The following is a 26839-nucleotide window of genomic DNA, read 5'->3' as shown; positions in this document are numbered from 1 at the left end:
ATTTAAAAAAATATAAGCATGTAGGTATTTTACACTTACAAACATACCTTAGTTAGAATTTTACATCATTACTATTGGATACATTAATTTACTATCTAAATTACAAAGCTTGGCCAGCACAGGTGTATCATTTAAAGTCAAAAAAATAAGGTATCTATGCTCATGTTTGTAGAAACTGCAATAATACCTTTTGAATCATTGTAAGTCAATCAGGTAAACTATTTATATAGTTTCAAAATATAGGTGTTCAAGAATAATTCTACATATATGAATTCTATATAATTAATGGCAAACAAAATTATCACTGTGAAAGAACAAGAAATTCAGTAACTCAGTCATTCATTCATAAAACATTTGTGAAATCTGCAACTGGAGCTAGACAATCTACCAGATCCCAAACACATATTGGCCATTAAGACATTAATTTCAAGAAATTCAGAATCAAATAGGAAAGGCAGGCAAACAAACAATTCTGTGTGACAAGGGCAATAAAAAAGGTTAAAAGCAAAGGGACAGTATACTAATGCTTAGGGACATCTTGAAAATCAACAGGAAAGAGACCAATATCATAAAGGGGAAAACATAAGCAATATACATACACAGAAATTATATACCTAAAATAAATAATGTCCAATAATAGAGTCAAAAAAAGATAAATTTAAACTGTAAGATAACATTTCGCACTAAGTATGTTTTTCAAAAAAGTAAAATGTTACTAATCAGTGTTGGTATAAATAAATGGGAACCGACAAACAAAACTGGTAGAATGATGGTCAATATAACCTCTCTGTAGGGTAATTTGACAAAAAGTATCAAAACTTTTAAAGAGTGTCATGTTCCCAAAGTCATTAAGAGAAAACTACCAGCCAATGTTCCTCATGAACACACAAGCAAAGATTCTTAACAAAATATTAACAAACAGAACCTTCCAGTATATAAAGAAAAACACATCATAACTAAGTGAGGTTCACCACAGAAATTTAAGTTCAAGGGTAGAAAAATCAATGTTTCAGCAGAACAACTCTATGTTCCCTTTAACAGTTGCAGAAAAAGCATCTGACAAAATTCACCATCCACCTCTGATAAAAACACTAAACAAAATAATAGAATGGGACTTTCTCAATCTGATAAAGGAATTTATAAAAACCTACAGCTAACATCAGGCATAATAGTAAAAGCTTGAATATGTCTCCTCTCTCTAAGTTCAGGAACAATGTCCAGTCTCACCACTTCTCTTCAACATACAATGTAATAAAGTAAGAAAATGAAATAAAATGCATACAGATTAGAAAGGAAGAAATGAAACCATCTTTACTCATAAACACCATGACCATCTATACAGAAAATCCCAAAGAATCTCCAAAAAAAACAAGCTACTAAAACTAATAGATCAGTATAGAATGATTGGTATAAAAAACTAAATTATATTTCTATATATTGGCAACAGAATTGGAAATTAAAATTTTTAAGTACCATTTAAAACTGAAATAGTAAGAGATGAATCAAGTAAAATATGTGTAAGCTATGTGTGCATAACACTATAAAAAACAGATTTTTCAACCTTTTTCATCTCATGGCACGCAAACTAATTACTAAAGTTCTGTGGCATTTTATATTATATATTTTGCAAATCTAACAAAAATATAAGTATAATTTTAATTCATTCACACTGGACAGCTATTGTTGTGTTTGCTGTTGTCATTTTTTAATGACAATCTAAGAGGAAAGAGTTCAGTGCCCCTGACTATATAGTCAAGTGTTGCATGTTTTAAAAATTCTTGCAGCACACTGGTTGAAAATTGCTGCTATAAAACAATACTAAAGGACAGTAAAGAAGATCTAAATAAATGGAAAAATATGTCATATTCATTAATCAGAAAACTCAGTACTAAGATGTCAATTCCCCCCAAATAGATTTTTAGATTCAATGCAATCTTGATAAAGTTATCATCAGGTTTTTTTCTTTGTTTTTGTTTTGTAAAAATTAACTACCTAATTCAAAAACTTATATGAAAATGAAATGGTCCAAAATTCTCTAAAACAATTTTGTTTTAAAAAACATAACTGACAAACTTCAGAACAGGGGTCAGGAGGGAGGGAACCACAAACTTTGCATGTATGCGTAACCATGGACATAAACAACAATGCTAGAGACAGGGTAAGGGTAGGGGATCGGGAAGAGGGGGTCAATGTGAAAAAAAGGAGAAACATCTGTAACAAAAATAAATTAATAAAAAAATTAAAGCCCTGGCCGGTTTGGCTCAGCGGTTGGAGCGTCCACCTGTGGTCTGGAGAGACCCGGGTTCGGTTCCCGCTAAGGGCATGTACCTCGGTTGCGGTTTGTCCCCGGCCCTGGTTGGTCGTGTGGGTGGCAGCCCTCGATGTGTCCCTTTCACGTCGATGTTTCTCTCTCTCTCTTCCTCTCTCTCCCTCCCACTCTATCTGTACAGAAAATGCAAAAATGTCCTCGGGTGAGGATAAAAAAAAAGAAAAAAAAAAATTAAAAATTTAAAAAAAAGATCAAGTTGGAAGACACACTACACAACTTAAAAGATTCACTACAAAGCTACATTATCAAGACAAGTGTTACTGGTGAAAAAGGATACCTGTATAGAAAGAACTGAGTCAACGAAGGGACCTACATATACATGGCCAACTAACGTTAAACAAAAGGTCAGGTAAGTGAATGGGAAAAGCACAGCATTTAACAAGTAGGGTTGGTCTGATTAAATATTCATAAAAAAAAAAAAAGAAAAAGAAAAACCTCAACCCTTACTTTACACCATACACAAAAATTAGGCTGAAGTGAACCCTTGACCTAAATTTAAGTGATAAAAACCTCTAGAACAGAGGATGTGAAAATGGAGGCAGAGTGAATAGAAGCTATGCAGACGATCGCCCAGGACCAAACGGGAATTACAACTAAAATAAAGACAAATCCGGAAGAAAGACACAGAAAAGCAGCAGGACAAGACCATAAAACCAGGTAGAATCTGCAGAGGCGTGAGAGGGTGGTGGGCTGAAAGCCCATGGACAGCAGCAGTCTTAGCTGTGAGCAGCGCACTTGGAGAATAAAGACCAAGCCCACTCCACAGCCCAGAGAACCTGGACAGAGCGCTAAAATATCCACAGCCACTAACCTGGGGGCTACAGCAGAGGGAGGGCAGACTGGGCTGGAACTCTGTGAGGACACCCAGGATTTGAAGGTCACTCAGAGTTTTTGTTGAGTTGCAGCCACAAAGGACGGTGGCCAGTGTGCTCCTTCCCCGAGCTATGGGGAAAAGCAACAGCCCCCGACCTCGGTGATTCAGCCTTTCCCAGGTGAGGCAAAGAAACGGACATTGAGGATCATTAATAACCAGCATCTATCCCACCCTCTGGAAATCCTCTTATGTAGAACTCCAGGGCTACATTCCAAGGCACTGAGTCACTGAGACTACCAGCCACCAGGTAACAGCTAGAGGATAACTGAATCTTTCCTGGGCTTGCAAATCTACCCAGGAAAGTACAACTTGACAGTGGTGTTTAACAGGGGCCCACCCAGGCTCATCCAAACCCAGTAGAGGAAGCCACAAACAGCAGAACACCAACACCCACAGGAAAAATTTGGCAGGCTCCAAAACCCACTGAGATAGCCAAAATGGTGAAACAAAAAAACAAATCCCAAATGAAAGAAGAAGAGAACTCTATTGAAGATGAGATAAATAAAATGGAGGTAAGCAAAATATCAGAGGTAGAGTTCAGAGCCATGATCTTGAGGAAGCTCAACAGCATGGGTAAAGACATCACCACCATGAGTTAAAATATAGAAACATTGAAAACCAACCAAGTGGAAATGAAGAATGACATAGCAGAAAGTAAGAACACACGGGAAGGACTAACCAGCAGAGTAGAGAAAGGTGAGGACCGGATCAGTGATTTAAAAGACATGGTAGAAAAAAATCAACCAATCAGAAAACCAAAAGGAAAAAACAATTGAAAAACAGGAAGACAGCTTAAGAGAACTATGGGACAACTGGAAACGTAATAATATGCGAATCATAAGAGTCTCCAAAGAGGAAGAAAATGGACAAGGGTTAGAGAATATATTTGAAGAAACAGTGACAGGAAACGTCCTTAATATGGTGAAGGAAAAAGGCATTCAAGTTCAAGAAGCACAGAGAGTCCCAAGTAAGAAGAACCCAAACAGGCCTACACCAAGACACATAGTAATTAAAATGCCAAAAAAGAAAGACAGAGAATTCTAAAGGCAGCAAGAAATAAGCACCAGGTTACCTACAAAGAAACCTCCATAAGGCTCTCAGCTGACTTCTCAACAGAAACATTACAGGCCAGAAGGGAGTGGCATGAAGTAATCAAGGTCATGAAAAACAAGGATTGGAATCCGAGACTACTCTATCCAGCAAGGCTATTATTCAAAATAGAAGGTCAAATAAAGAGCTTCCAAGACAAAAAAAAAAAAAGGCTAAGGGAATACATTAGCACCAAACCAGCACTACAAGAAATATTAAAAGGACTGCTGTAATTAGCAGTAGAAATGGGAAGAAAAATAGAACCACACTAAACAAAAATGGCAATAAATAAGTACATATCAATAATCACCTTCAACGTAAATGGATTGAATGCTCCCATAAAAAGACACAGAGTAGCTGATTGGATAAGAAAGCATGACTCATCTATATGTTGTTTACAAGAGACCCACCTCTCAACAAAAGACTCACATACGTTGAAAGTGAAGGGATGGAAAAAAATTTTCCAAGCAAATGGAAAGCAAAAAAGAGCTGTGGTAGCAATTCTCATATCTGATAAAATAGATTTCAAAATGAAGACCATAACTAGAGACAAAGAAGGCCACTATATAATATTGAAAGGATCTAACCAACAGGAAGATATAACCTTGATAAACATATATGCACCCAATATAGGAGCACCAAAATATATTAAAAATCTTCTGGAGGACTTCCAAGGAGAAATCGACAACATAAAATCATAGTAGGGGACTTCAACACCCAGTTGACCGCACTGGATAGATCCTCTAGGCAAAAAATTAGCAAGGAAACAGAGACTCTAAATGAAGCACTAGACCAAATGGATTTAATAGATATCTACAGAGAATTACACCCCGAAACTACAGAATACACATTCTTCTCAAGTGCACATGGGACATTCTCAAAGATAGACCACATGATAGGACACAAACTAAATCTCTACAAGTTCAAGAAGATTGAAATCATATCAAGCATCTTCTCAGATCACAATGGCATGCAACTAGAAATCAATTGCCACAAGAACATGCAAAGACATTTCAACACATGGAGGCTAAATAGCATGTTATTAAACAATGAATGGGTCACCGAGGAGATCAAGGAAGATATTAAAAACTTCCTGGAAACCAATGAAAATGAACACACAACAACACAAAATCTATGGGATGCAGCAAAAGCAGTTCTGAGAGGGAAGTTCATAGCACTACAGGCCTACCTCAAAAAACAAGAAAAATTTCTAATTGACTGTCTAACCTCACAACTTAAAGAATTAGAAAGCAGACTAAAAGAAAACCCCAGAGTGCCCTGGCCGGTTTGGCTCAGCGGTTGGAGCGTCCACCTGCGGTCCGGAGAGACCCGGGTTCGGTTCCCGTTAAGGGCATGTACCTCGGTTGCAGTTTGTACCCGGCCCTGGTTGGTCGTGCCGGTGGCAGCCACTCGATGTGTCCCTTCCACATCGATGTTTCCCTCTCTCTCTCTTCCTCTCTCTCCCTCCCACTCTATCTGTACAAAAAAATGGAGGAATGTCCTCGGGTGAGGATAAAAAAAAAAAAAAGAAAACCCCAGAGCAAGTAGAAGGAAGGAAATAGTAAAGATCAGAGCAGAAATAAATGACATAGAGACCAAAAACACAATTCAAAGGATCAATGAAACAAAGAGCTGGTTTTTCGAAAAGATAAACAAGATTGATGGACCCTTAGCTAGACTCACCAAGAATCACAATGAACTATCCTCACACCATAAAATATGAAACTCCATCACCCTCCTTAATGTTATAATCATGACTCTGGCAACTTTAAGAACATTCATCAGAGTACCAGTAAATGAGAAGATTAAGAGTTCCCAAAGAAATAAAAAATAAGAATTCTTTGGCACCTATCCCTAAATATGAGAAAGAAGGAGAATTCACTGCAAAGAAAATCATTCTACAAATTTCTCCTAGTTCTTGCTTTCCAGTAGTTGCCCAAAAGAAACCAAGCAACACACAATAAGAAGTGGTGGGAAATAACAGAAGACCCTCCATTGGGAGTAACTTACCTGTAATGCTTTATTCTCTTTAAGATCCAACCCAAACACATTGTGTTTCTTCACCTTAAAGAAATCAACACCAAGTCCATCTTCCTCCTCCTCCTCCTCATCTCTGTCCAAGAACTGCATAGGAGCTTCCTTGTTCTTCTGTGACTCATCAGAGATAAGGACTGAATGAGTATGATACCCTTTTGCTCTTCCCAGTTTCTCTTCCACTTCTTCTTCACCTTCTTTCTCTTCTTCCTCTTCATCGCTAATGCCATTAGCCAGTCCATCCTCTGTCCCTTCTGGTCTTTTCCCACCCTTCTGAAGAATGGACATTTTCTCATTAAAGTAGGCTCTAAATTCTTCCACTTCATCATTGGTGAGGGAGGGAGCCCTTGGCTCGCTTACTTTATTATCTTGGCTCACTATCAATTCTTTGGTGGGTTGCTTCTGCATTTTCTGAAGAAATCTTACCCGTGGTGCCACAGCAAGACCAAGAGACCTTAAATATGAACACATAAAAATAGTTACCTTAATACACTGATGGTGTGTTTATGGTTATTATGAAAGTTTCTTAAGAGTTGGGATCTATTTTGAGAGCCTATTTTCAAAGAAAATGTTCCTCTGAGAAATAAAATCTTGAGGTTAGACTATCCAAAAGGCAAGCTAAAAAATACTGAGTACCTGTCAGAAAACACTGAAGATACCTCATTTTTGATTAAGAGGTTAACATGTTATAAAACGAAGAGCATGAGATCAGAAACAAAGAAACGACTCCAGTACTAGATCTGCCTATTACCAGTTTATTCTTTCAGCCTCAGCATCCTCAAACATGGGATAACATACCTACCAGTCCTATCTCACAACTGTTGTAGAGATCTGATATACTACCTATATGAAAACACTTTATAAAATATAAATACTACAGCTGGAAAAGACATGGCCATGAAAGGACAAAGCATAGTTCTCTGCCAAGAATAAACTCCAGTAGCATCATCCTAACTTCTAAGAGACATACTAAGACATAATCACTTCCATAAAAAAAGATTTTTAAACCAGAAACCAAAACAAAGAAAAAATTTTTCTCTCCTTCTATTATCAGATTCACTTTATGAGCAGGTCTTTTGCAGCTTCTAAATTCTCTTTGATGGATTGGAAATGAACTCTTAAAGCAAGACCTGGTATAATAAACAGCTAACATTACAACATGGATCCACTACCTTTTTCCTGTAAGACATGATTCATAGAAACTGAGAGGTAAATGGTAAAGTGCAGATTCAGACATAGGACTGTTGCCTGGCCGGTGTGCCTCAGCGGTTCAGCGTCGACCCATGCACCAAGAGGTCGCCAGTTCGATTCCTGGTTAGGGCACATGCCCAGGTTGTGGGCCAGATCCCCAGTGGGAGGTTTGCAGGAGGTGGCCAATCGATGTTCTCTCTCATTGATATCTCTATCTCTCTCTCCCCCTCCCTTCCTCTCTAAAAAAAAATCAATGAAGAAAAATAAATTTAAAAAAAGAAATAAGGCTGTTAAGGTTCAAATCCTGGCTCTGTCACTTACTAGCTGTATGATCAAAGGACATTATTTAATCTCTCTATACCTCAGTTCGCTCATTTGCAAAATGGTGTGATAAGAGTACCTACATCATAGAGCTGTAGTAAGACTAAAATGTTCACAGATGCAATGCACTAAAAATAGTGTCTGGCACACAGGCAGCCACTATTGAGAACTTGTCCCTGTTGTTATAGGGGCTATGGATTAGGATCACAAGCTCATACAAAATCATATAACTCAGTGTATTACAATGATATTTATATGTCTCTCTCAGCTCTTAAGATTTGCAGCTCCTTTAAGGTGGGAGTATATACTACACATCTAAAATTTTAACACCTAGTTAAAATTACACAATAATTTTAACACAATAAACTATTCATTATTAGGTATTCAAACTATATTTCTTTAGTAAAATAATTTTTAAACCTTTATTATATCCTGCATACATAGCACTGCTTTATGTAGCAAAGGCTTTTACAGGAAATTATAGACCTAAACATTGACAAAAATTAACAAAAACACCAAATTAAACTATACCAATTATTTAGACTCTAAAGTTAACTTTCTGCATTCCCTAAGCATCACCAATAAAAAGCAATGGTCTTCAGACTTGGCTATTATGATTCACTTGGTTGAGCATTACCCTGTATACCAAAAGGCTGCTGGTTCAATTCCAGGTCAGGGCACATGCCCAGGTATCAGGTTTGATCTCCAGTAGGGTGTGAGCAGGAGGCAGCCAACTGATGTTTCCCTCTCACATCGATGATTCTCTCTCTCTCTCTCTCTCTCTCTCTCTCTCTCTGTCTCTTTCTCTCTCTCTGTCTCTTTCTCTCTCTCTCCCCTGCCCCTTCCTCCGTCTCCCTTTAAAAATCAATAAAAAAGCTTTTAAAAAGATTAAAAAAAAGAGCAAAGGTCTTCAACTCTAATCAGATGGGATTTACTGGCATCTGTGGCAATAAAATGTCCTCTAAATATGGTCCCACAGTATTAAAAACCTGTGCCTCGCCTGTTAGCTAATATCTCAGCTAAGTCACTAAGAAACCAGGACAGAACTTCATTGAGCACAAAAATCAGCTAATAACCTAAACCATGATCTATACTCAGAAATGGTAAAATTAATAACTGGTACATAAACAGATAAACAAACAAAATTGTGTTATCTATGGCATGTGGTTTTCCATCCATTACCTAGACCAGTGATTTTCAACCAATATGCTACAACAATTTTTAAAACATGCAATACCAGACTAGTCAGGGGCACTGATCTCTTGTCCCTTAGATTGTCAAATGAAAAACAATAGTAACAACCAACACAACAGTAGCTGTCCAGTGTGAATGAATCAAAATTATTCCTTTTTTGTCAAATCAGCAAAAAATATGTATTTTTTGGTGTGCTGCAGCATTTTAGTAATTAGTTTATGTGTACCATAAGATGAAAAAGGTTGAAAATCGCTGACCTAGACAGAAAGTTAGTGGCCTTATTTCTGTTATCTAGCAATTTAAATAGCTCTAAAATGTTACAACTGTCAAATTTCCTGTTATACTAAACTTACAATCTAACATGAAGAATAGAAAGCAACAGCTCACCCAGATACAAGTTTTTATTAGACTCATATTAAAGGTAAACACACTCAAATTACCTTAATGTAAGGCAGAGTGGCTTAAACTAGGACTCTCAGAGAATCAGATTTCAAAGAGATTCCCTATAACTTTGAGGATTCGCAATTAAAATTATAATATGAGAGTGCAGAGACTCAGAGCAGAAAGAAGGTTCCTGTGCTGTGGACAGGGAGAAGCCGGCTACCACAGTAAGCGGCTCTTCAAGGCACTTCTCCCTGTGCCATGAGAAGGTCCCATCAGTTTGGAAGATCCCGGGTCTTCCCTGGGAGAAGGCAATGGGAGCAGCTAGGGCCCAGCAACCTGAGCCCACCAGCACATCTGGTACCATCAGACCAGTGGACACTCTGTGTCAACACAGACCAGTGCACATTAGTGGAGCTATCAAGATGCCAGTTGTGGAAGCCGCAAACAGCGGGGAGCCCAGCACCATCCCCCAAGTAGCAGCCTGATCAGAGTCAAGATATACCCCCAGCAACAGAGGCTGGGGAGCAGACATCCATCCCCAGGCAACAGAAGCACAGACCAGCAGTAGAGAACCATCCCCAAAGCAAAGGCTGGGCAGGAGCACTCCTCAGCCACCAGCAGCGGGACCTGGGGTTCCACAGGGCCTGTGCAACACAGCTGCACACAAGAGCGATGGGAAGCCGGAAATCCAGAGGTACCTGTGCAACCCAGTGGCCCACAAGAGCGGTGAGAAGCCAAGGATCCAGAGGGACCTGCACGAGCCAGCGGCCCACAAGAACAGTGGGAAGCCAGGGATTGACAGGTGCCTGTGTGACCCAGCAGCCCACAAGAGTGGTGGGAAGCTGGGGATCCAGACGAACTTCTGCAACTCAGCAGGCCACAAGAGCGGTGCGGAGCCAGGGCTCGAAAGGGGCCAGTGCGATCCCGTTCCGCCACAGGATCAGCAGGAAGCAGGGGCTACAACGGGGCTTGTACAACCCACCCGTCCAAAGATCGGCAGAAAACCAGGGCTCCAGTAGGGCCTGTGCAACACAGCTGATCACAGGTCCGGCTGGGAGCTGGGGCTCAAGAGGAGCCTGTGTGACCCAGCCACCCAAGATGCAGGCAGGAAGTGCAGCTCCAGCAGGGCCTGAGCTATATAGCGGCAGGTGGCACCAGCAACCACCTGGGAACACAGTTTAAGAGGGGCCCACGCAATCCAGCAGCAGCACCTACCAGGACAAAACAATACCAGCCCCCGGTATCAATGCCCCAGGATCCACAGCAGGCAAGAAGCAACACACAACAGAACAGTCTAGGAGGTACAGTAGCCTTATTTGATATATAGTGAGCTGCCTACACATCCAAACATCCCTCACCAGGTCTAAAGCTACTAGATGGCTAAAATGTAAAGGCAAAGAAACAACACCTAAAGAAAAAAAAAATAGGAGTCACTAGAAAACGAACTACAGGAAATGGAAGAAACCACTTGTCGGATAAAGAATTCAAAGCAATGATTTTAAGGGTGCTCAAACAATTTGGTGAGAACTACAAGCAGCTTAATAAGAATTATGAAGAGCTCAGAGGAAACTACTTCAGCTTTAAAAAAGAGGTAAAAGCTACACATAAAGAGGTAGAAGATATGCATAAAAATCAAGAGGAAATAATGACATAGCTGTTATGAAAAATACCTTAGAAGGGTTCATTAGGTTAGAAGAAACTGAAGACCGAATCAGCAACTTAGAACACAAGGCAGAGAAAAACACCCACATAGAACAGAAAGTGGGAAAAAGTTTAAAAAGCAGGAGGAGAGTTTAAGGGAATTGTGGAACAATACAAAACATAACAACACTCGCATTATAGGCATACCAGAAAAAGAATCAGAGAAAGGAATAGAGAACCTGTTTGAAGAACTAATGACAGAAAACTTCCCTAAACTGGTGAAGGAAAAAGTCACACAAATCCAGGAAACACAGCGAGTCCCAAGCAACATGAACTCCAGAAGACCCACAGCTACACACATAATAAAAAAAATGGCAAACATTAAAGACAAAGAAAGAATCTTAAAGGAAGCAAGAGAGAGACAGAAAGTTACCTACAAGGGAGCTCCCATTAGACCGTCAAATGATTTCTAAATAGAAAGGCTGCAGGCCAGAAGCAAGTGGCATGAAGTGTAACAAAGTAATGCAAGGCAAAGGTCTGAATCCTTACTCTATCCAGCAAGACTATTATTCAAAATTGAAGGAAGAATAAAGAGCTTCACAGATTAAAAAAAAAAAAAAAAAAAGGCTAAAGGAATTTACCACCACCAAACCAACATTGCAAGAAATGCTGACAGGACTGTTGTAAAAAGAAGAAGAAAGAGAGAGAGAGAGAGAGAGAGGGAGAGGAACACAGGCATAAAATTAAAATGGCGCCCTGGCCAGTTTGGCTCAGCGGTTAGAGCGTCGGCCTGCGGTCCTGAGAGACCCGGGTTCAGTTCCCGCTAAGGGCACGTACTTCGGTTGCAGTTTGTCCCCGGCCCTGGTTGGTTGTGCGGGTGGCAGCCACTCGATGTGTCCCTTCACGTCGATGTTTCTCTCTCTCTCTCCCTTCCTCTCTCTCCCTCCCACTCTATCTGTACCAAAAATGGAAAAATATCCTCGGGTGAGGATAAAAAAAAAAAATTAAAATGGCAACTAATAACTATGTATCAATAATAATCTTAAATGTAGATCGCTTAAATGCTCCAATCAAAAGACATTGGATAGCCCTGGCCGGTTTGGCTCAGCGGTTAGAGCGTCGGCCTGCGGTCCTGAGAGACCCGGGTTCGGTTCCCGCTAAGGGCACGTACCTCGGTTGCAGTTTGTTCCCGGCCCTGGTCGGTTGTGCGGGTGGCAGCCACTCGATGTGTTCCTTTCACATCGATGTTTCTCTCTCTCTCTCTCTTCCTCTCACTCCCTCCCACTCTACCTGAACAAAAAAAAATGGAAAAAAAAAAATGTCCTCGGGTGAGGATAAAAAAAAAAAAAAAGACATTGGATAAAGTAGCTGATTGTATAAGAAAACATGACCCATAAATATGCTGTCTACAAGAGACCGACCTCACAAGAAAAGACTCACAAGGGATGAAAGTGAAGAGATGAAAAAAAAATTCCAAGAAAATAGAAATGAAAAAAAGCTGGTGTAGCAATACTTATACCTGACAAGATAGACTTCAAAACGAGGGCCAAAATAAGAGAAGGTCACTACATAATATGAAAAGGATCAATCCAACAAGAGAATATAACTCTGGGTAAACATATACACACCAAATACAGGAGCACCAAAACATATTTAAAAACTTCTGGAGAACTTCAAGGAAGAGATCAATAGCAATACGATCATAGTGGGTGACTTTAACACCCCACGGACACAACTGGATAGATCTTCTAAACAAAAATTAACAAGGACATAGAGTCCTTACAAGACAAACTAGATGAGCTGGACTTGACTGATATTTACAGAACATTTCACCCCAAAGCTGCAGAATATACATTCTTCTCACGTGTACATGGGGCATTCTCAAAGATATACCACATGTTAGGACACAAAGCAAGCCTCTACAAAATCAAAAAGACTGAAATCATATCAAGCATCTTCTCAGATCTCAGAGGCATAAAACTAGAACTCAATTACAATCAAAACACACAAAAACAAACACACAAAAACATTCAAACACTTGGAGGCTAAATAGTATGTTATTAAACAACAAATGACTTACTAACGAGATGAAGAAAAAAATTAAAAACTTCCTGGAAACCAATGAAATCGAACACACAACAACACAAAATCTATGGCATACAGTGAAAGCAGTCCTGAGAGGGAAGTTCATAACACTACAGGCCTACTTCAAGAAAGAAGAAAAATTCCTAATTGTCTTTCTAACCCTACAACTTAAAGAACTAGAAAGTAAACAAAAAGAAAAACCCAGAGCCCTGGCCGGTTTGGCTCAGCGGTTACAGCGATTGCCTGCAACGCTGAGAGACCCGGGTCGGTTCCAGCTAAGGGCATGTACCTCGGTTGCAGTTTGTCCCCGGCCCTGGTTGGGTCGTGTGGGTGGCAACCACTCGACATGTCCCTTTCACGTCGATGTTTCTCTTTCTCTCTCTCTCTCCCACTCTATCTGAACAAAAAATGGAAAAAATGTCCTCAGGTGAGGATAAAGAAAAAAAGAAAAAGAAAGAAAGAAAAACCCAGAGCTAGTAGAAGGAAGAAAATAATAAAGGTCAGAGAAGAAATAAAGAACAGAGACCAAAAAACAATCCAAAAGATCAATGAAACAAAGAGCTGGTTCTTTGAAAAGATAAACAAAATCGATGGACCTTCAGCCAGACTCAACAAGAAACAAAAAAAAAAAAGCAAATAAACAAAATCAGAAATGAAAGAGGAAAAGGAACAACTGACACCACAGAAATACAAAGGATCATTGAAACATACTATGAACAATTATATGCCAACAAATTGGACAATCTAGGGGAAATGCACAGATTTCTAGAAAGATAGCCTCCCAAAACTGAATCAGGAAGAGATAGAAAACTTGAATAGACCAATAACAACAAAAGAAATTGAAGATGTAATTAAGAAACTCACAGCAAACAAAAGCCCAGGCCCAGATGGCTTCACAGGGGAGTTTTACCAAACATTCAAAGAAGATCTAATACCCATTCTCCTCAAACTATTCCAAAAAATCCAAGAGGACAAAACACTTCCAAACTCAATTTATGAGGCCAGCATAAACCTAATTCCAAAACCAAATAAAGACACTACAACGAAAGAAAACTACAGGCCAAAATATCTGACGAACACAGATGCCAAAATCCCTCATGAACACAAATGCCAAAATCCTTAACAAAATATTAGTAAATCGAATCCAGCAATACATCAAAAAATATTATTCATCATGACCAAGTGGGATTCATCCCAGGAATGCAAAGATAGTACAATATTCACAAATCAATAAATGTTATACACCACATAAACAAAATGAAAGATATAAACCATCCGATTATATCAATAGATGCTGAAAAAATATGACAAAATCCAGCACCCATTTCTGATAAAAACACTCAGCAATGCGGGAATAGAGAGATCATATATCAACATAATAAAAGCCATATATGAAAAACCTACAGCCAACATCATACTCAAAAGGAAAAATAAAAGCATTCCCCTTAAGAACAGGAAGAAGACAAATTTTTGAATAAGACACAACTCTTATTCAGCATAGTACTGAAAGTCTTAGCCACAGCAATCAAACAGAAAGAAAAAATAAAAGGGATCCAACTTAGAAAGGAGGAAGTGAAACTGTCATTATTTGCAGATAACATGATATGGTACATAGAAAACCCTAAAGACTCCATCAAAAATCTACTAATGTTAAATGAATGTGGCAAAGTAGCAGGATACAAAATTAACGTCAAGAAATCAACGGCGTTCATATATACCGATGAAGTCACAATAAAAGAAACTAAAAAAACAATCCAATTTACCATCGCAGGAAAAAAAATTAAGATACGTAGAAATAAACTCAACCAAAGAAGTAAAGGACCTCTTCACAAAAAAATACAGGACATTGAGAAAAGAAATAGAGGAAGATATAAAAAAGTGGAAGTACATACCTTGTTCATGGCTTGGAATAACTGACATCATTAAAATGTCCATACTACCCAAAGCAATCTATACCTTCAATGCAATCCCCATCAAAATACCAATGATATATTTCACAGATCTAGAACAAACACTCAAAAAGTTTATATGGAACCAAAAAAGACCCCGAATAGCCACAGCAATCTTGAAACAAAGTAGGAGGGATCACATTACCAGATTTCAGGTTATACTTCAAAGCCACTGTAATCAAAACAGCCTGGTACTGGCACAAGAACAGGCAGATAGATCAATGGAACAGAACAGAGAACCCAGAAATTGACCCAAGACAATATGTTCAACTAATATTTAACAAAGGTGGCAAGAGCAAACAGTGGAGTCAAGACAGTCTCTTCAATAAATGGTGCTGGAAATTTTGGACAGCTAATTGTAAAAAAAAAAAAAATGAAGCTAGACCACCAACTTACACCATAAACAAAAATAAACTCGAAATGGATAAAAGACTTAAATGTAATTGATGAATCCAAAAAAATTCTAGAAGCAAATGTAGGCAACAAAATTTCAGACATCATTCACAGCAGAATTTTCACTGATACAACACCTAAGGCAACAGAAACAAAGGAAACAATGAAAATGGGACTACATCAAACTCCAAAGCTTCTGCACAGCAAAAGAAACAATCATCAAAATGGAAAGGGAACCCACTATATGGGAGACCATAATTGCCATGATACATCAGATAAGGGATTAATTTCCAAAATATATAGAATGCTCATACAATTCAACAATAGGAAGACAAAGAACCCAATTACAAAATGGACAGAGGACCTAAATTGACACCTCTCCAAACAGGACATACAAATGGCCAAGAGACATATGAAAAAATGTTCAACATCACTAATCATCAGAGAGATGCAAAATAAAACAACAATGAGCTATCACCTCACACCTGTCAGAATGGCCGCCATCAACAAATCATCAAACAACAAGTGTTGGCGAGGGTGTGGAGAAAATGGGACTCTAGTACACTGCTGGTGGGAATGCAGACTGGTGCAGCCACTATAGAAACAGTATGGCATTTCCTCAAAAAGTTAAAAATTGAACTGCCATTTAACCCAGTGTTCCCACTTCTAGAAATATACCCTAAGAAGCCTGAAACGCCAATCAGAAAGAATATATGTTCCCCTATGTTCACAGCAGCACTATTAACAATAGCTAAGATATGGAAACAGCCCAAGTGTCCATCATTAGACGAATGGATAAAAAAGCTATGGTACATATACACAATGGAATACTATGCAGCTATAAGAAAGAAAGATCTCTTATCCTTTGAGATACAATGGAGGGACCAGGAGAGTATTATGCTAAGTGAAATAAGCCAAGCAGAGAAAGACAAATATCACATGAAATCACTTATTTGTGGAATATAACGAACTAAACAAACTGATGAACAAAATTGACCCAGATACATAGAGGTAGGGTACAGACTGTCAAACCTCAGAAGAGGGGTGTTGGGGGGGAAGAGATAAACCACAGAACTTATGCGCATATGTGCATAACCAATGAACATAGACAACAAAGCTGGGGATGGGGCCAGGGGCAGGGGGTATGAGGAGGAGGGTGTCAATGGGGGGAAAAGAAGAAACATCTGTAACAAAAACAAATTAATAAAAATAATCATTTTTAAAAAAACTATAATATGAATACTTACATAGCATATTCAGGTATAGGTAATTTGCTCACATCAAATACTGCTTTGTCCTTCATCAGATATATTGAACGGATATAGGAGACAAAACACTGTAAAAGAAAGAGATTAAATATATGATATATAATAGTCAGAAATGGAAAATGAATTTAAAGCAAGATAAAAGAAAATTAACCAAAGGGATAAATTCAACAGTAGTGAAAACTCTCCAAAATAGCGGGGTATATCCCCATTCCACAAAAAAAAAAAAAAAAAAGAAAAACTATCTTTTTAGAACTGTAATATTTAAAAAGGCTATAGCCCTGGCCAGTTTGGCTCAGCTGTTAGAGCATCAGCCCTCAGACCAAAGGGTCTCAGGTTTGATTTCTCAGTCAAGGGCACATATCTGGGTTGCAGGTTTGATCCCGGGCCCTGGTCAGGGTCACATAGGAGGCAATCGATGTCTCTCCCTCACATTGCTGTTTCTCTCTCTCCCCCTCCCTCCTTTCCACTCTATCTAAAAACAATGGAAAAATATCCTCAGGTAATGATTAATAAAAAATAAAATTCAAAAAGTTTTTTAAAAAAGACTTTAGATTTGGTCTCATCAAACCAACTCAACATAGAATGTCACCATCTCAAGAAGCTATTCTAGAAGTTATTGTCACTCAGTTGCAATATAGTGTAATGGGGGAAAACGCAGCATTTAGAAAAATGGGTGATAATCCAAGCTCCAAATAAAATTCACAGTTCAAGTTTTTTATTTCTCTGTCAGTTCCCTCACCTATCTAGCAAAGATAATAGAATGTTTTACTATAATTAAATGAGAAAATACATGTAGAATACCTAGGCTTATCTTCTGGAACGCAGAATGCATCAATAAATGTTCATTATTAGTAATAATTATTATTGTAGTAGCCAAAGGTCATTTTCCAGCAAAGCATGATTTATTGTTTCTAGTTAAATTAAGCTTACTAAAATCCTGACAGGAACAAGTTTATTCATAAAGTTTATTCCTGTTCTGTTATAATTTCAAGTAATTCACCATCATTATAATTTCCAGTAATTTTATCATTATACAATATTTTCTTCTGTATTATTTGTTTTAAAAAAGAAAAAACTACCTTTATGCCAAGAGCTATACAAACCAAAAGTTCAACATGGTCCCGATCCTTTGCTAGTTTGCAAAATTAACAGGCGACAAAGATTATCTAAGCAGGCCTTTTTATTTTTAGAGTTTAAAATTGATTTTTGTACAGTACATTTAATTCCCATTTATTTCCAAACCTCACAATTTCTCTAACTTTACACTAATCCTTTCTTAAAACCATTTACACAAATCTTCAAACCATTTTCCCTGTCTACATAGGCAGGAACAATGAATGGCTCCAGTTCAAGGATAATTTTTTCCCATGTAATGGTCCACAGAAATCATCCCAGTTGCTTACAGTTTTTGTTCCATCCTGATTAAACCAAAAGCTAGATGATCACTTCTATGACGTTAGACAGCTTGCTGCTGCTGGCAATATGGTGAGCCATTCTGCTAAGCCACGGTGAAACCTATCACAGTCCACCCTCGTTTTTCGTGGGTAATCAGTTCCAGGCTGTACAACGATAAGTGAATTTCCACGAAGTAGGATCTTTATTTATATACAGTCCTCCCTCACCACTTGGCGCTTCGACTTTTGCGGCTGCCGCGGAAGACAAAGTGCCAAATGGCAAGGGATGACTGTAAATCACATCATTTATTTCAATGTGCTTCTCTATAATCTTTGTTCTGGAAGGCATAAACCAGTGAAAAACCCTTCCAGTGTTTCTTATTTCCTGATTCATAATTGAATGACCTCCTAGGTATGTGATAAGTCACAACATATCAGAATTTATGTATATTATTTTTAAGTGTACATACTATTCCCAGTGCTTTTAAAAGAAAGATTGTACTCCTGGCTTAAAAATTATGTCTACCAGACAAAACATGTACATTCCCAAATACATGCCCAAAAAGTCTATGAAAAAAAAAGGGTCTATAAACCTTTTCATTAGACTTCAGATGAAATGAGCTTATAGAAGTCTAACTTTTGCATAGCTCATTATTTGGTTTTCTTATATTGTGGAATTAATCTCTCCTGAGGCTATCATGGAAGTTCTGAAGAAAGGCAGACCTAGGAGTGCAGAAATGGCGGCGAAGTTAATGGAGCTACACAGACCATCTCCCAGGGCCAAACTGGATTTACAACGAAAATAAAGGCAAATCGTCAGGAAGGGGCAACCGAAAGACACCCTGGGGGACCACATAACCAGGTACACGGACTCAATCCTGGTAGGTTTGTGAGGACGCGAGAGGAGGCCGGGAGCCCACGGTCCGCAGAGCCCTGGGCAGGGACCAAGGGACTCGGCGGGAAGTTGCTGCTGCCGCCTCGGCTGCGACCCCACCTGAGTCCTGCGAACTCTATTGCCTGCTAAGCCATTGGCTGGTGCCGCACGGACTGGCTGGGACCAGGGGACTCGGCGGGACCAGGGGACTCGGCAGGAAGTTGCTGCTACCACTTCCCTTGCGACCCTGCATGAGTCCTGCGAACTCTGTTGCCTGCTAAGCCTTCGGCTGATGCCGCATGGACTCGCTGGGACCAGGGGACTCGGAGGGACCAGGGGGCTCGGCGGGAAGTTGCTGCTACCACTTCCCTTGCGACCCTGCATGAGTCCTGGGAACTCTGTTGCCTGTTAAACCCTCCACTGGTGCCACACGGACTGGCTGGGACCACGGGACTCAGCGGGACGCTGCTACCAAGGCTGAGTCCCGCGAACGCTGCGTGCTAAGCCCTCGGCTGGTGCCGCAAGGACTCGCGGGGACCAGGGGACTCTGCTGAAAGCTGCTACCACCTCGGCAGTGTCCCGCTACAGCGGCTCAATCCTGGGGTTTCTGCTGAGTGCAACGGCCTCGGCTGGTGCCACAGCCGTGGCCACCCATGGCTGGAAGCAGCGCCCTCGGGTTAAAAGTCCAAGGCGTCTCTACTACACAGAGTCCGGACAGAGGCTAAATTGGCAATAGCCACTCACCTTGGGCTCCAGCAGAGGGAAGGCAGACTGGACTGGAACTGTGTGGGGACACTTGGGTTTTGGAGGGTGCTAAGAGCTTTCGCTGAGTGCAGCCACACAGGACTGTGGTCACTTAACTCCTTCCCAGGGCCCTGGCGAGAGGCGGCAGCCCCTCCCTCAGAGATTCAACCCCACCTGGTGGCCATTGAAATGCTAACTGAGACCCATTAACAACCGGCAGCTGCACCACCCTCAGGAAATCCTCTTACACTGAGCACATGAGGGAGTTTTTCAGTCAACTCAGAAACCAAGGGTCTTCAGGTGACCTCTACTAATAGCCTCCAGGCAAACAAAGCTAGAGGAAAACTACCATTCCCTGGGCTAGCAACACTAACCAGAAAAGCTAAGACTTGATAGTGGTGTTTAAAGTGGGTCCTCCCTGGCTCATCCACACCCAGGAGAGGGAGCCACAAAGAGCAGAACACCAACACACACAGGGAAAATTTGGTAGACTCCAAAGCCGACTGTGATAGCCAAAATGGTGAAAAACAGAAACAAAAGCCAAATGAAAAAACAAGACACCTCTACGGAAGATGAGATAAATGAGGTGCAGTTAAGCAAGTTCACAGAACTAGAATTTAGAGCCATGATGTTGAGGAAGCTCAACAGCATGTGTGAGGATATGAACACCATGAGAAAAGACATAAAAATGCTGAAAATCAACCAGCTACAAATTAAAAACCAACAGAAAGAAATGAAGAATGACATATCAGAAATGAAAAACACATTGGAAGGTCTAAAAAGCAGAGTAGGGGAAGCTGAGGACCGGATCAGGGAATTAGACGACAGGCTAGAAAAAAATCAACCAATCAGAATACCGAAAGGAAAAAACGATGAAAAAACAGGAAGACAGCTTAAGAGAACTGTGGGACAACTGGAAACGGAAAAATATTCGCATCATAGGAGTCCCTGAAGAAGAAGAAAATAAGCAAGGGTTACAGAATATATTCGAAGAAATAGTGACAGAAAACTTCCCTAATTTGGTGAAGGAAGGAGGCATTTAGTTCAAGAAGCACAGAGAGCACCAAGTAAGAACCCAAACAGGCCCACACCAAGACACATAGTAATCAAACTGCCAAAAATTAAAGACAAAGAGAGAATCCTAAAAGCAGCAAGAGATAAGCAACAGGTTACCCACAAAGGAAACCCCATAAGGCTCTCAGCTGACTTCTCAACAGAAACACTACAGGCCAGAAGGGAATGGCATAAAGTAATCAGGGTCATGAAAAACAAGGATGTTAATCCAAGACTACTCTACCCAGCAAGGCTATCATTTAAAATAGAAGGTCAAAAAAAGAGCTTCACAGACAAAAAAAGGCTAAGGGAATACATCAGCACCAAACCAGCACTGCAAGAAATGTTAAAAGGACTGCTGTAATTAGCAGTAGAAATGGGAAGAAAAATATAACCACACTAAACAAAAATAGCAATAAATAAGTACATATCAATAATCTCCTTAAATGTAAATGGACTGAATGTTCCCATAAAAAGACACAGAATAGCTGATTGGATAAGAAAGCATGACTCCATGACTCATCTATATGCTCTTTACAAGAGACGTACCTCACAACAAAAGACTCACATAGATTGAAAGTGAAGTGATGGAAAAAATCGTCCAAGCAAATGGAAAAGAAAATAAAGCTGGTGTAGCAATACTTATATCTGATAAAATAGATTTCAGAATGAAGGCCATAATTAGAGACAAAGAAGGCCACTACGTAATATTGAAAGGATCTATCCAACAGGAAGATATAACCTTGATAAACATATATGCACCCAATATAGAAGCACCAAAATATATTTAAAAACTTCTGGAGGACTTCAAAGGAGAAATCGATAGCAATATAATCGTAGCAGGGGACTTCAACACCACGCTGACATCACTGGATAGATCCTCTAGACAAAAAAATTAGCAAAGAAACAGAGACCCTAAATGAAGCACCAGACCAAATGGATTTAATAGATATCTACAGAGAACTACACCCCAAAACTACAGAATTCACATTCTTCTCAAGTGCACATGGGACATTCTCAAAGATAGACCACATGATAGGACACAAACTAAATCTCTACAAGTTCAAGAAGACTGAAATCATATCATGCATCTTCTCAGATAACAATGGCATGAAACTAGAAATCAATTGCAACAAGAATATGCAAAGACATTTCAACGCATGGAGGCTAAATAGCATGTTATTAAACAATGAATGGGTCACCGAGGAGATCAAGGAAGAAATTAAAAACTTCCTGGAAACCAATGAAAATGAACACACAACAACACAAAATCTATGGGATGCAGCGAAAGCAGTTCTGAGAGGGAAGTTCATAGCACTACAGGCCTACCTCAGGAAACAAGAAACATTTCTAATTGACTGTCTAACCTCACAACTTAAAGAATTAGGAAGCAAACAAAAAGAAAACCCCAGAGGAAGTAGAAGGAAGGAAATAGTAAAGATCAGAGCAGAAATAAATGACATAGAGACCAAAAAAACAATTCAAAGGATCAATGAAACAAAGAGCTGGTTTTTCGAAAACATAAACAAGATTGATGGACCCTTAGCTAGACTCACCAAGAAACAAAGAGAGAGAACCCAAATACTGTACACAAAATCAGAAATGAAAGAGGAGAAGTAACAACCAACACCACGGAAATACAAAAGATCATTAACAACTACTACGAACAACTATATGGCAACAAATTCGACAATCTAAGAGAAATGGACAAATTTCTAGAAACACACAGTCTCCCAAATCTATTCCCGGAAGAGATAGAAAACTTGAACAGACCAGTAACAACTAAGGAAATTGAAGAGGTAATCAAGACTCTCCCAGCAAACAAAAGCCCAGGCCCAGATGGCTTCACGGGGGAGTTTTACCGAACATTCCAAAAAGAACTAGCACCCATTCTCCACAAACTCTTTGAAAAAATTCAAGAAGAAGGAAGACTTCCAAACACGTTCTATGAAGCCAGCATAATTCTAATTCCAAAACCAGAAAAAGACACTACAAAGAAAGAAAACTACAGGCCAATATCCCTGATGAACATAGACGCCAAAATCCTGAACAAAATATTAGCAAATCGGATCCAGAAATACATCAAAAAAATTATTCACCATGACCATGTGGGATTCATTCCAGGGATGCAAGGCTGGTACAATATTCGCAAATCAATAAACGTGATACACCACATAAACAAAATGAAGAATAAAAACCACATGATCATATCAATAGATGCTGAAAAGGCATTCGACAAAATCCAGCATCCATTTCTGATAAAAACGCTCAGCAATGTAGGAATAGAGGGATCATATCTCGACATAATAAAGGCCATATATGAAAGACCTACAGCCAACATCATACTCAATGGGCAAAAACTAAAAACATTTCCATTAAGAACAGGAACAAGACAGGGATGTCCACTTTCGCCACTCTTATTTAACATTGTACTGGAAGTCTTAGCCACAGCAATCAGACATGAAGAAAAAATAAAAAGGATCCAAATTGGAAAGGAGTAAGTGAAACTGTCATTATTTGCAGATGACATAATATTGAACATAGAAAACCCTAAATACTCCATCAAAAATCTATTAGACTTAATAAATGAATTTGGCAAACTAGCAGGATACAAAATTAACGTAAAGAAATCAACGGCATTCTTGTACACCAATGATGAACTCACAGAAAGAGAAACTGAAAAAACAATCCCATTTACCATCGCGCCAAAAAAATTACGATACCTAGGAATAAACTTAACCAAAGAAGTAAAGGACCTATTTGCAGAAAACTATAGGTCATTGAAAAAAGAAATAGAGGAAGATATAAAAAAGTGGAAGCACATACCCTGTTAATGGATTGGAAGAATTAACATCATTAAAATGTCCATACTACCCAAAGCAATCTATAGATTCAATGCAATCCCCATCAAAATACCAACGACATATCTCATAGAACCAGAACAAATTCTTCAAAAGTTCATATGGAACCAAAAAAGACCCCGAATAGCCACAGCAATCTTGAAAAAGAAGAACAAAGTAGGTGGGATCACAATACCAGATATCAGGTTATACTACAAAGCGACTGTAACCAAAACAGCCTGGTACTGGCACAAGAGCAGGCATATAGACCAGTGGAACAGAACTGAAAACCCAGAAATGGACCCAAGGCAATACGCTCAATTAATATTTGACAAAGGTGGCAAGAGCATACAGTGGAGTAAAGACAGCCTCTTTAATAAACGGTGTTGGGAAAATTGGACAGCTTCTTGCAGAAAAATGAAACTAGACCATCAACTTACACCCTACATGAGAATAAACTCAAAATGGATAAAAGACTTAAATGTAACTCATGAATCCATAAAAATCCTAGAAGAGACTGTAGGCAACAAAATTTCAGACATCATACGCAGCAGAATTTTTACTGACACATCACCTAAGGCAATAGAAACAAAGGAGAAAATGAACATATGGGACTACATCAAACTCAAAAGCTTTTGCACAGCGAAAGATACAATCATCAAAACGGAAAGGCTACCCACTGTATGGGAGAGCATAATTGCCAATGATATATCAGATAAGGGGTTAATTTCCAATACATATAGAGTGCTCATACAACTCCACAAAAGGAAGACAAAGAATCCAATTAAAAAATGGGCATAGGAACTAAATAGACACCTCTCCAAACAGGTCATACAAATGACTAAGAATCACATGAAGAAATGCTCATCATCACTAATCATCAGAGACATGCAAATTAAAACAACAATGAGGTATCACCTCACACCTGTCAGAATGGCCGCCATCAACAAATCATCAAACAACAAGTGTTGGCGAGGGTGTGGAGAAAAGGGGACTCTAGTGCACTGCTGGTGGGAATGCAGACTGGTGCAGCCACTATGGAAAACATTATGGTGTTACCTCAAAAAATTAAAAATTGCACTTCCATTTGACCCAGTGATCCCACTTCTAGGAATATACCCTAAGAAGCCTAAAGCACCAATCAGAAAGAATATATGTACCCCCATGTTTGTAGCAGCACTATTTACAATCGCTAAGATCTGGAAACAGCCCAAGTGTCCATCAGTAGACGAATGGATAAAAAAGCTGTTGTACATATACACAATGGAGTACTATGCAGCTGTAAGAAAGATCTCTTGCCCTGGCCGGTTTGGTTCAGTGGTTAGAGCGTCGGCCTGCGGTCCTGAGAGACCCGGGTTCCGTTCCCGCTAAGGGCGCGTACCTCGGTTGCAGTTTGTCCCCGGCCCTGGTCGGTTGTGCAGGTGGCAGCCACTCGATGTGTTCCTTTCACATCGATGTCTCTCTCTCTCTCTCTGTTCCTCTCTCTCCCTCCCACTCTACCTGAACAAAAAATGGAAAAATGTCCTCAGGTGAGGAAGGAAGGAAGGAAGGGAGGGAGGGAGGGAGGGAGGGAGGGAGGGAGGGAGGGAGGAAGGAAGGAAGGAAGGAAGGAAGGAAGGAAGGAAGGAAGGAAGGAAGGTCTCTTATCCTTTGAGACTACATGGAGGGACCTTGAAAGGTCATTCTAAGTGAAACAAGCCAGAGAAAGACAAGTTTCATATGATCTCACTTTTTTGTGGAATATAATGAACATAACAGTCTGAGGAAGGGGGTAGTCCCAGATATGCGGAAGTGGGGTACAGACTGACAATCCCCTAAAGAGGGGGGTGGTGGGGGAGTAATAAACCACAGAACTTATATGCATGTATGTATGAACAGTGGACATGGACAACAAACTGGGGAAACGGCAGCGAGGGAGGGGGAGGGGGGAATCAGTGGGAGAAAAAGGAGAAACATCTGTAACAAAAATTAATAAAAAATAAAAGAAAGAATGGCAGACCTAAATCAGAATCTCAGGTCCACCACTTAATAGGCATGTGACCCTAGACTATTTTTAAATTTTCTCAAGGTACTTCACATTCATCTATAAAATCGAATCAGTACCACCTACCTCATTGGTTGTTGGGAAGAGTAAAACAATACACAAACTGCCACATAAAAGTCATGTCATGGCTCAGTGCTTAGCACACAGTAAACATTCAACTTTTAACTTCCATCACATTATCCGAAGCACAGCAAAAATAATTTGATAAAATATAACATAAGTCAATTTTTTAATGTAAGATCTGATCTTTACACAAAACTTACCCAGTTTCAAAACCATGTCATAAAAGCCTAACTACTGACTGTATTTCTGCTTAGGTTCTTTTCTCTGTTAGGATATCCTTTCTATATTTCCTCTATTCTCTTCCACCTACTTCATCTATCTGCTGAAATAGAATCTAACCCCTGAATCTCTACTCTCTAACTCACTGTCATGTGTTAGATGTCGTATGTGGATCTCGTACCTATGATCTAAGTAAGAGTGTGGTGAAAATGAAGAGTTTTTTTTGTTTTGTTTTGTTTTTTATCCTCACCCGAGGACATTTTTCCATTTTTTTGTTCAGATAGAGTGGGAGGAAGAGAGAGAGAGAGAAACATCGACGTGAAAGGGACACATCGAGTGGCTGCCACCTGCTCGACCAACCAGGGCCGGGGACAAACTGCAACTGAGGTATATGCCCTTAGCGGGAACCGAACCCGGGTCTCTCTGGACCGCAGGCCGACGCTCTAACCGTTGAGCCAAACCGGCCAGGGCGAAAATGAAGAGCTTTTTAACAGATACTCAAATATTTGTCAGTTCAAAGACGGAATAGCAGTATTCACAATGCAAATCAATTCCACATCTTCCTTTTAAAATAATCTATTGCTGGGACTCTAAGAACAAAAAAACAAGTTTAACTAAAAGTGATACTTCTTTTTATATTTGCTATTCAAGAGAATTTTTAAGTCCAGAAAAGTAATTTAGGAACATTAAGTCATATTTAGAGATTAAAATCTCATTCCTAAAGACACTTGAGAAAAGTGTTACAGTTTCTAAAAATTTAACCTAATATAAGAAGGGATGTTAGTCTTATAGTCAAGAAAGTGCAGTAAGGAGTTATAGTAACTTTGTTGAAGAAATAAAAAGTTGATTAACTTTT

At 39.5% G+C, this 26839-nt stretch overlaps 1 protein-coding gene across 1 annotated transcript in view; it reads right to left on the bottom strand.

Moving 5' to 3' along the window:
* DDX10 (DEAD-box helicase 10) overlaps window positions 1–26839 on the bottom strand; it is a 353565-nt gene that overhangs the window by 264390 nt on the left and 62336 nt on the right. Inside the window, exons 12-13 of the mRNA XM_036258174.1 lie at window positions 16732–16820; window positions 6303–6780 (exon numbers count right to left, since the gene is read on the bottom strand). Of these exons, the coding sequence (XP_036114067.1) occupies window positions 6303–6780; window positions 16732–16820 (567 nt within the window). The remainder of the gene's footprint in view (window positions 1–6302; window positions 6781–16731; window positions 16821–26839) is intronic.

Source organism: Molossus molossus, unplaced genomic scaffold, assembly GCF_014108415.1.
Source record: "Molossus molossus isolate mMolMol1 unplaced genomic scaffold, mMolMol1.p scaffold_m16_p_13, whole genome shotgun sequence".
NCBI classification, from domain to species: Eukaryota; Metazoa; Chordata; class Mammalia; order Chiroptera; family Molossidae; genus Molossus; species Molossus molossus.
The sequence above is the reverse complement of the archived record's forward strand: the minus strand, read 5'-3'. Positions and strand labels throughout refer to the sequence as shown.